The 10,466-nt window shown below is 52.4% G+C and overlaps 2 protein-coding genes across 3 annotated transcripts in view; one reads left to right on the top strand and one right to left on the bottom strand.

Moving 5' to 3' along the window:
* ATP2A1 (ATPase sarcoplasmic/endoplasmic reticulum Ca2+ transporting 1) overlaps positions 1-503 on the top strand; it is a 16,973-nt gene extending 16,470 nt beyond the window's left edge. The window contains exon 22 of the mRNA XM_027862821.1: positions 154-503. Coding sequence (XP_027718622.1) covers positions 154-179 — 26 coding nt within the window. The 3' untranslated portion in view covers positions 180-503. The remainder of the gene's footprint in view (positions 1-153) is intronic.
* On the bottom strand, positions 461-9,271 carry RABEP2 (rabaptin, RAB GTPase binding effector protein 2). Of its 2 annotated transcripts, none has more exons than XM_027862825.1 (14): positions 9,133-9,271; positions 7,975-8,181; positions 5,360-5,517; positions 4,481-4,600; positions 4,037-4,384; positions 3,680-3,796; positions 3,503-3,601; positions 3,002-3,160; positions 2,455-2,632; positions 2,314-2,325; positions 2,156-2,211; positions 1,999-2,067; positions 1,620-1,736; positions 461-1,214 (listed from the first exon to the last, which is right to left on the bottom strand). In XM_027862825.1, exons 1-14 carry the CDS (start codon positions 9,197-9,199, stop codon positions 1,113-1,115), a joined length of 1,809 nt encoding a protein of 602 aa, XP_027718626.1. In that variant the 5' UTR covers positions 9,200-9,271; the 3' UTR covers positions 461-1,112. The 2 variants fall into 2 exon arrangements, with proteins under 2 accessions (XP_027718626.1, XP_027718625.1); XM_027862824.1 differs by having other exon boundaries at positions 1,999-2,070; positions 9,133-9,270.
* Positions 9,272-10,466: the final 1,195 nt, after the last annotated feature.

The following is a 10,466-nucleotide window of genomic DNA, read 5'->3' as shown; positions in this document are numbered from 1 at the left end:
GGTCACACCTGGAGGTGAGTGCTGTCCCTCTAAGAGAGGGTCCCAGGGGTTGCAGAGGTGGATAAAACTCACACTAGGGTAGTGGATAGTCTTTTCTCCCCCAACTCTCTTTATCCCTGTCCCTTCACTCATGCCTTTCCATTCTCTTTCTAGATCCAGAAGATGAAAGAAGGAAGTAACCAGCCCCCTGGTCCCCAATACCCTTCACAGCCACCTTCTCCCCACCCTGGTAGAGAAATACATCTTCAGCGGGTGATGTGGCACAGCCACCCAGGATCCCTTCTCCAAAGCCATCCCTTCCCCATTCTCCCCTCTGTTCCCTCCCAGTCCCCCTTTCATTTTTCTGTTTATAAAACACCACTTCAACCCTATTTCCCTGATCTCTTCCCACCTCAGGCTCCCTCCCTCTTTTTACCCACCCACTGGCCCTGCTGCAGGGGCTGTAGGGACAAGGCGACCCTCTAAGCTGCTAATTTATTGACATTAAAGGAGAGTAAACTCTGGCCTAGACTTCCATGTATGAGAACAAAAGCAAGTCTGGTTAAGTCACGTATGACCTGTGTGACAGCACGTTACTGTAACACACACATGAAAGCAGCTATGGCCAGGATGCATCCTGCACATGTGCTGAGGTTTCACCATTACCCCCAGGGCACTGCAGAGGGGACTGGGAGGAGGGAAGGGCTGCTACAACAAAGATAGGGGGGAGCAGTCCATGGGACCAAGGGGTTCACAAGCTGAATTAGTGTCAGTCTTGGCTGAAGGGCAGTGTGGGCTGGGGGCCCTAGTAGGAAGAGCTTCAAGAACATGCTCCTGCGGCTTTGGCTGGGGGAGGAGGGGTCACGACCCTCTCTTGCTTGTCATCCCTGAGAGCAGAAAGGCCCATTACCGGCTATGGGGGTTGGTGGAACTAGATGGGACAGAGCCCCTCCGCTGCTGGCCCACAGGAGGGGACCGAGCTTTCCTGAGGGGGTAGAAGGCTATGTTTCATTATCCCCAAACCCCAGAAATCCTTGATTTTGCTGGAGTCTAAGAAGGCAGGTTCTTTCCCCAGAGATGTGTGTGAGGGGGAGGGGAGATGGCAAGTTTTGATGCCTGGCCTCCGGCTGTGTTCAGGTGTCCTTTATGTCTTTCACATCTCTGAGGGGGGTCTCGTCCACAATTTTTCGCACCTGGTCCAGTGTCTCTGCCTGGCGGATCCTCTCCAGGCGCACCTGTGGGGGAGGGGGTTCTATGTGAAGCAGAGAAGTGTTCAGCTCTCCCTTCCACCTCCAATGATAAATCTATCCCTGGTCCTTGGGGGACAAGCCGGGTTATAGTGGCCATCGAGGGAAGTCTGGGGATGGTGCAATCACAAAATGGCAATGTTATGTGAATCCGAGTAAACCACTTCATGTTTGTTTGGGCCATCTCAGCAGGAGGGAAAGGGACTAGAGCTTAAAGGGCCACCCCAGCTCGGACATCCAGTATTCTGTCATCGTACAGATGTAAGCCTTTTTCTCTCTTGGCAGCAGCTGGGGGGAGGGGTTGCCTCCTGCATGAAGTCATGATCAGTGTTGACGCCTGGTCAGGGCACTCCTCCCCAAATCACACCCTCACCCAGGGGCTCCCGTTCATACCTGCAGGGCCTGGGACAGCCTAACAAAATCCCTTTGTACTTGTTCACTGGTCTCCAGCTCAGCCTGAAGCCGTGACACCTTTGCCCTTTGTTCTGAGAGGAGGTTTGTGAGCTGAGCCTGGTAGGGGTAGGAGCAAAGGGAAACGTGTAGCCCTAGATGTCAGGTCATCTACCCTCCACCCCTGCAGCACCACCAGGAGAGGGGAGGAAGAAGAGCAAAGGAGGCGCGGGCCAGGTCTGTGGCAGAGGGAACAGCATTACCACCTCCCTGTTCCCACACTACGGCCACAGTAGGCAGAGAGAAGAGTGTGAGCGGGGTACGAAAGCCAGGACACGGGCCTCCCTCTCCACATGGACATGACCTGCCAGGCTGCTCAGACCTTCTCCTCAGTCCAGCCGGCAGCCAGGGTGGGTGGCTGCCTCGGGGGTGCCTGAAGCTGCTGCTCTGCCTGCTGGGGGTGGGGGAGAAAGACGAGACCTTTAACTTGCCCCTAAAAGCCTCTCCCTCCCACATTCCCGTCCGGCTGAAGCCCTCACCTTGCTCTGCTCCTGCTGGATCCGCTCCATCTCTGTCCTCAGGCTACACAGGGAGGCTGGGAGGTCAGGGGTCAAAGCAGATCCATTACCTCCCCCATCACCTCCTTCTCCCTCCTTCCATCCCCCTTCTAGCCTAGCCTCCACCTCCTTATACTCACCCTCCAAAACCTCTGTGTTGTCATGGCAACAGTGGGATGGGAGAAAAAGGAGAAGAAAACGGTGTCAAGCCTTGGCATTTCTCTCCCCACCCCTTGTGCGTGTCTGGCACCTCCCCAGGACACACCGGATCGCCCCCTCACCTGTTTCCTCCCGCTGAACCCTCAACTCCCTCTCCAGACCGGCCCTCGAGGCCGTCTCCTCTTCCAACGCCTCCCTCAGGGTCACAATCTCGATCCTCAGCCGCTCGGCTTCGTGCTCCCGGGCACGCTGACATTCCCGGGCTGCTTGCCGGGTGCTCCGGACCAACTGCTGCAGCTCCTGGAAAAGAAAGATGCCAGAGGTTGGTGCAGAGGGACAGTGTTAAAGGTTATGACATGTCACTAGCTGCTCGCACGTACTAAAATATCCGGTTAAGTGGACACCTCAGAAAACAGGAGTGCTGAAGGAACCTGAGAGATCAGCCACTCTATTCTCATTTATCAAGGAGGAAACTGAGACCCAGAAGGGGAAGTGACTGATTTGCCTGAGGTCACATTTGCCTCTCCCAAATTTCTCCACATTAGTGTCTTACAGCCAGGGCAGATTCTCCAAGGCGAGAGGTCACTGAACACGTCCTCCCTATGACCTTGGGGATTGAACCAGAGAACAGTGGCTCCCCTCGCTTCCCAAGCCCCCTTCCATCCCTACCAGGGCAGACGTGGGCAGCGGCAGCTCCTCTTCTCCCGGCTCTTGCTCCTCAGCCTGGGGGTCTGAAGACAAGGGTTGCCGGCACCGAAGTCCTTGGTTCTCCTCATTTAGTCGCTTTATTTCATAGCAAACACGCTTGTGAGAGGCAGCCAGCTCTGCCTGGGGCCAGGTGAGAGATGGCATTAGAAGGGGATGATGGGGCTCGGCTCCCCCCACTCCTATGGTCGGAGCAGCAGCCTGAGGTCCAAACCCACCCTGATACTCAGGAACTTTTCTCAGGAATACTCCCCGATACTGACCAGTTTCAGTTCCTGAAGACCTGCCCCACCCAATGTCCCACCATTGGCTTCTCTCCTAACTCACCCCACACTGGTGACTTAACCCACTCGATGCTACCTCCTGGGCCCAAGCTCGGGGACCTACCACGAAAGGCACCAGCCCCTCTGCAGACTGTTCCTCCCTTTTCCCTGAATTCCTGCCCCGAGCCCAAGGCCTCCTCACCATTTGTTGCTGGGCCCTCACTTGAGCCTGGCTCACAGTCCCCTGCAAGGTCTGTAGAAGCTGCTCCGAGTTCTGCACCTGAGCCAGCAGCACCTGAACCTAGGCAAGGAGAGACAACATCAAAGAGGCCACCATCCCCAGGGCAGCAAGAGCCTGTGGCCTCCGCTCGCTCCCTACCTGCTTGGCGCAGTCTTCACTGCTCCGCTTCAGGGCCTCCTGGAGCTCGTCCCGCTCTTGACCAGCGCCCTCCAGCTGCCTCTGAAGCTGCTGCAAAGACTCTTGCTGCTGCCGCCCCTGACACAGAAATTCCCGTCACACAGAAGATGAAGGGAGGCCTGCACACTCAGAAGGCACTTGAAAAATCTTATAACATTCCAGATGGCAGAAGTCTTAGAGATCACTTGATTCAGTGCCTCGCTTGACAGAGGAAATTTATGCCCTGAGAAGGGACGTCAGTTGCCTAGTGCAGGTCTCCGGGTTCCCAGTACAGCCCTCCCTGTCTCCACGCTCTTGTCATCACCCACTTCGCCTCACCTCAAGCTGCAGCTGCTCCCACTGGTGGTCTGATACAAGCTGATAGCCTGGGGGAGGGAGGTAGATGCCTTCGGGAACCAGGGTCCCTGTAGAGACAAGGGAGGCAGTCTCCTCCTGCTCAGGGCTCATGCCCCGGCGTCCTCTGGGCAGGGAGGCGCTGTTGCCAGCACCTCCCAAGGAGAAGGAAGAGATCGAGGCACTGTCATCGCAGTTCCGGGCAAAGACTTCGGCGGCAGCACCCCCATCCACATTCAGATCTTCTGGTGGTTCTAGGGGAGGTGAAGGGTGCCGGGGCAGAGGGAGCAGCTCCGTGGAGCCATGTGAAGAGTGCTGGGGATGGGGATGAGCCTGAAGAGATGGGGAAGGGAAGAGGAGAAGTTTGGGTGTGAGGCTTCCTCTCTGCCTGCCTTCCCCCGAGTCCCCTACCCTCCTTCCTCCCTTCACCTGGCCTCCCTGGATTTCCTGGATCAGCTCCTCCGCCCTTAGGAGCTTCCCCTTCAGTTCTGCAATCTCTTGCTCCATGGGTAGCACTATCTCCCGAAGTTTCTCTGAATCCTCATGAGCCTGGAGACAGGGGAGGACAGGATAGCTCATCACCAACGAGTGACCAAACCCCACCCAACTCCCTCCTCCTCCACCTGCCCCTGATTACCACCTGCTTGGAAATCTCCAGTGGCTCCCAGTGCTTCCCACCTAAAGTTCAAACACCTGGGCCCTGCACAAAGCCCTCCACAATCTGACCCCTTCCTCATCTGTCTTATTTCCCTTTGTGAACAATTATATTTAGAGAGCACTTTAATGCCTGCAAAGTACATTCCTCACAATGACTCTGTGAGGAGGAAGTTAAAATATTATCCCCATGTTACAGGTGGGAGAACTGAGGCTCTGAAAGACTGATATGGTCACAAAGCTATTAGGGATCCAAAATTAGATGTGAATCCAGGTCTGACCTCAAAATCCAGCCCTCTTTTCACTATCGTCTGCCTACTGTGTACCCCTGAACTTGGCAACTCTCTCTCATTACCATGCCCAACCCATTCCTGAATTCCTACAAATCCGTTAAAGCCCAACTCCAACGTCACTGCCTCTGGGAAGCCTTCCCGGACACTGCTGGCTAGTAATGACTTTCCCCCTGGGCTTCACAGGGTATCTGCTTGACTTCCCCTCTACTGCACAGGTAACAAATAGACTGACCTCTGCTGGGGCTTCCCCTCAGGCCCTGCTTCCCCTTCAAGCTTCTCTCTCTTCCCCCAAAGCTCCACAAGCTGGACTCTTATGCTTCCCCTCAGGATACCAAGGCTTCCTGGAGTCCCCAGGCCCAACCTTTTCCATTTGCTTCTCCAAGGAGTCCAGAGGGTGAGAACGAGAAAGAAGCTGCTTCAGCCGGCTCAGCTCCCTCTCTCTCGCTTCCTGGTCTAGCAACTGCTGTTTCCGCTCTTGCTCCAGAGAAGAGATTCGAGCCTCATAGCTACTAATGGAGTCTTAAAGAAAGGAAGGAAAATCGTGTGTAGAGTGGGGGAAAGAACCCAGGAAACCTGGGGCCAGATTTCATCTCTTCTCCTTACTACCAGTGTGACCCGGGGCAAGCCACTTCTCTTCAGCTCCTTCACTTTTAAAATAATGGGCCTGGGGCAGCTAGGTGGCGCAGTGGATAGAATACCGGCCCTGGATTCAGGAGGATCTGAGTTCAAATGCAGACTGAGACACATAACACTTACTAGCTGTGTGACCCTGGGCAAGTCACTTAACCCCATGACCTAGCTCCCCCCCCCAAAAAAAAATTAAAAAAAAAAAGGCAGCTTTCAAATACGGCCTCAGACTAAACACTTGATACTTACTAGCTGAGTGACCCTGGGTCACTTAAACCCAATTGCCTAAAAACAAGACAAAAAAAATTATTCCCATGTGGCTCTTTCCCCTAAAAAAATTTTAAAATAAATAAATAAATAAAATGATGGGCCTGGACTAGAGAGATGGCCCTTAAGGTCCCTTCTAGCTCTGTGGGTTGGGAATCCCATGAAAGGGGGTGGAGGAACGAGGCCAGCCAAACTCAGAATCTCTAAGGGGAAACAACTCTCTTCATCTGTAATGGCTGAACAGGCCTGGGAGTACGGAAGGTTAGGGAGGTCCCAAGGAAAATAGAATGCATTGGGGAAAACAGGACTTGGAGGGAGAAAGTAAACAGATAGAGGGTAGGGTGAGAAAAGAGTATCTCTGGATAAGGTGGTACCAGAGGCGAAAGGAGGGAGTGCCAGAAAGGGAGCCCTGGGACAAAGGTAACTGTCGGTAAGAGTGAAAAGGAATTTCCAGTGGTTAAAAGGGAAGAAACCCTGAAGGGAAAAAAGGCACAAAGGAAGGCACCTATTTGCCTAAAGTTGCACAGGGGGTTGGATTACAGCTGAATAAGAGAGCTAGTGACTGAAATGACTGCCAAAATGGAGGCAGAAATCTCCAAATAATAACAATAATAATCACAGCTGACAGACATATGTTGCTTTTGAATTTGCAAGGCACTTTACATGCTGCTGCTGCTGTTTGGTCCTTAGTTCGAGAACAGGATCATGATATCAGGGAAGTGATGCCATGACATGCAAGCAAATTGGATTTAAGTGAAGGAGAGCTGTGCAAAGTCACCAGCCTTTCTCCTCCATAGCCATCTGGGTCCAGTGGCCAGATATGGATCAGGATGACTGGAGATGGCCCAGGATGGTGCGGGGGACCTTGGCCTTTACAACCTAAGGTCTTTAACAGGTCTCAGTTTGACAGGGGCAGCACTCATTTCAGTGATTAAGGTTTAATAAGAAATGAGGTAAAGAATGGCCTCTTTAAAAAAAAATAGATTTGGGAGGTGAAGACCCTCAGGGTTTCTGGCCAAAACAGAAATGACTGTTATTTACATACATCTTATTTGAATCTCATAACAATCCTGTGTGAGACTTTTAATACAAGTATTATTAGCTACATTTTAACAAATGAGGAAACTGAGGTTGAGGTGAGATTTGTGCCGGAAGTAGGATTTAAACCAGGGTTTTTCCTATCTCCAAGTCCAGCTCTCTTACATCCCCTCTAAGGAATGATTAGACCAGCAACAAGGGCTGAAGACATGAAAAGGAAAGAGGTTCTGGCAAATGCAGAACAGGGGGCAGGCATGTAAAAAGTAAGATGAAGGCTTTGGTTTGGGTAGAGTCTCCTGGGCAGACTAGAATAACAACAGCTTCCAATTTTACAGGCCTTGAGAGTTTACCAAAGTTTACTTTGGTTTACTAACAGCTTGAAGCCAGCAGTGTGGACATGGTCATCAAGCCTCTAGCTGCAAGGCCCAGATCTGATCTGAAACAAGGCAGGACCTCTGCCTTGCTCTTTCAGGTTCATCTGAGCTCTGGAGGTCAAAGGCAACTTTACATAAGAGAGAGGGCAAAGAGTACTCAACTTGGACTTGGAGGAGATCTGGCTTTGGAATCAGCTTTGGACACTTCTTAAGCTGTGTGACCCATAAATTCTCTGAGGCTCAGGCAACTCTAAGTAAGACTCTAAGTTACAAATTGGTTGCATTTCAGTTGGTAAAGTGATAAAAGTTGTGATAAAGACTGATTTATTTCAGTTAAGTCACAGGTAATACTTCAAAGGGCTGCTGTGAGAATCTAATGAGAATATTTATGAAGTCATTTAGCTATATACCTTTGGTTATATACATATCAGTAAGTGCACTTCTATAAATCCACCATAAAGGCACTTGCTTTTATATCCACAGCCCAAGAGAAACCATCTACTTTGAACATATACTAAGGAAGGAGTTATATAAAAGAGGAGGGAGAACAGGGTCAGGCAAGAGAAAAAAAAAATGAGGTTTGAGGAAGACAGAGGCTCTGGGGGAAGCTGGGAATATTCCAGTGGAGGTCTGGGTGGGTGTCACAAGGAAGAGGAGCGAAGAGCCTCACCTTTGAGGATGGTCTGCAGGGATGCCACCTCCTCCCGGCACTGCCTCTGGACCTCAGCCACAGCCTCGGCTTTGGTGCTCTCACTCACCTCCGCCACCGCCTTCATGTTCTCCATCTCTGCCAGGGCTGCCCCGAGCTGGGCTTTCAGCCTTCCCAGCTCTCCAGCCTCTGCCTCCCAACTATCACCCCTCATTGTTGGGGTTGGTTCTGCAAAAGTCACTTCACTGAGAATCCCCTCGGCCCAAGCCCCAAGCCTCCCACCTACGTTTAAGCCCCATTCTGACAATGGAAGACTCTAACTTCCCTAGCAGACCCTAACTCTCTCTCCAAATGCCTGACGCCCCCCCCCACTGCTCCTCCCATTTTCCACAAGCAGCTTCTTTCCTACATCATCCCTATAAGTCCCCCTAGCTATGCTTCTTTTCCCAAAGCCTCAACTTTATCAGATGCCCCATCTTCTCCCTAGAAATGCTCCTTTTTTCTAAAGGAGCCCCACTTTTCCCCAAAAGCTCCGCCTATCACTCAAAGCCCCACCTACTCCCAACTAGGCTCCAAGTCACAAAGCTCCACCCCTCACCTGAAGTCCCAGCCACTCTCCATAAGCCCCACCTTCTCCCCAGCAAAGCTCCTTTTCTAGCCCCACCCTTCCCCAGGAGTCCCTACTTTCCCCACAAAAGCTCAGCTCCTCACTCAAAGCCCCACCCACTCTCCACAAGCCCCACCCACTTCCCAACTAGGCCCCTTTCCCCAAAGCCTCACCCACTCCCACAAGCTCCGCCCTTCCCCCCCCGCACAACCTCCCCGCTCCCCCATATTCTTTTTCCCAAAGCCTTCTCAAGTCCCACTTTCCCAAAGTTCCGCCCCCAAACACAAACCCCACGCACTCCCTCCCCACAAGACAAGCCCCGCCCTTTCCCCCTTCCGCCCCACCTCCTTGCCTGACCTCCACCCACGTGCCCTTTCTCAATGCCCCGCCCCTTTCCGAACGTCCACCTCTGGGTCCCTCCCTTCTCTCGCCCCCCCTCCTGCGGGGAAGCTCCGCCCCCTTCTCCCTTCCCAATCTATCCCCTTTCCTGGGTCTCTCTTCCCGCCCTCTCCCTTTAGTCGCCTGCCTCCCGGCCTCTTAGGGCACAGGCGCTCGCTTGCTCCCTCCCGTACCAGCCGGTGGCTGCGGCTGCCCGTCCTCGTCCGCAGTTGCAGTTGCATTTGCCGCTGCCGCCGCCATTGCCAGAGCTCAAACCCTGGTTTCGTACTCCCAGGCTGCAGCCCGTCGCTCCTTCCGGGTCCGCTCGGGTGTTTCCGGATACACTCGGGTGTTTCCGGGTCCGCTCTGGGATCCGCTCCGGATGGTCCTGTCCGACCCAGCGAGCAGAGCAGCAGGGGGTGGTTCTGGCCACCCTCGTGGTGGTGGTGGTGGTGATGCTGATGATGGTGGCGGCGGCGGCGGCTGCGGCTGCTGCTCCTTTGCCAAATCCAGGCAGACTTCCTAGAGGAAGCGAGGCTTCCGCAGGATCCCTAGCTAGCAGAAATCTCCCGTCTTTCCAGGCTTAAAGTCCCCACTCCTTAAAGTGCAGCCCCCGGGCCATTCCAGCGCATAGAGATCCAGCTCCCCAGAGTAGCTGTGGAATAGTGAAAAGGGCATTGGATTTAGATCTGGGTTCGAATTCTACCTCTGTGACTTCCTGGCTGTGTGAGTCAGGGCAGGTCACCTTACCTCTCTGTGCCTTGTTTTCTTCACTTCTAAACTACCTGCCTCACTGGGTTGTTGTGAGGTCCTTTACACACCCTATTATACATTACCATTTACTTCTCCCTCCCTCATGGAACTTATTTATCATAGTCTTATTATATTAGAGCCAGCTAAATGGTGCGGGAGGGCCGCAGTCAGGGTTCAAATCCAGCCTCAGACACTTGTGTGACCTTGGGCAAGTCAGGTCTGCTGTAATAATAGCACCTACCACTGAGGGTTATTGTGAAATTGAAATGAGATAATATTTGTAAAGAGCCTGGCAGATAATAGGTGCTATATAAATGCTTATTAGCTTGCTTTCCTTATTCTGCCTGATATTGTAACTGTGGATGTAAGTGCTTTATAAGAGCTCACTTATATAGTGGTTTTGCAAAGTAAATTGAGGGGATTCCAATTTAGGAGATTCCAACTTTGCAAACGGTTTGCAAGGCAAACTCAAGTAAGGTAATGCTTTATTTCATAAGCCTCACTATAAGCCTGTGAAGTAGATGCTATAGCTATCATTAGTCCCATTTTACAGATGAGGAGACAAGCCAGAGATGACTTACTTACCCAAAGTCACGGTGTCTGAAGAACCCAAGTCATGCTGACTCTAGTTCCAACACTCTTCTAGGCCCCTGAAGCTACCTCTGGTAACACCTATACTGTAAAATCTTATTTTGTTCCCAGTCAGGACTTTGGAGTCATTCCCTGGACTGGGAATCCTGGATGAGGAGAAGGAGAATTCCAGGTTTGGGGAACA

Source organism: Vombatus ursinus, unplaced genomic scaffold (assembly GCF_900497805.2).
Source record: "Vombatus ursinus unplaced genomic scaffold, bare-nosed wombat genome assembly UNPS02014770.1, whole genome shotgun sequence".
In the NCBI taxonomy this organism is placed as follows: Eukaryota; Metazoa; Chordata; class Mammalia; order Diprotodontia; family Vombatidae; genus Vombatus; species Vombatus ursinus.
The sequence above is the reverse complement of the archived record's forward strand: the minus strand, read 5'-3'. Positions and strand labels throughout refer to the sequence as shown.

Bases quoted from the DNA above. Each gene is read 5' to 3' on its own strand.
- RABEP2 (XM_027862824.1), bottom strand. From the start codon at position 9,199: ATGGCGGCGGCAGCGGCAAATGCAACTGCAACTGCGGACGAGGACGGG. The intron at 2,071-2,155 runs GTGAGGGCTTCA...CCCCACCCCCAG, and splicing joins TCCAGCAGGAGCAGAGCAAG to CAGGCAGAGCAGCAGCTTCA. The intron at 1,215-1,619 runs GTATGAACGGGA...CCTCCCCCACAG, and splicing joins GGCTGTCCCAGGCCCTGCAG to GTGCGCCTGGAGAGGATCCG.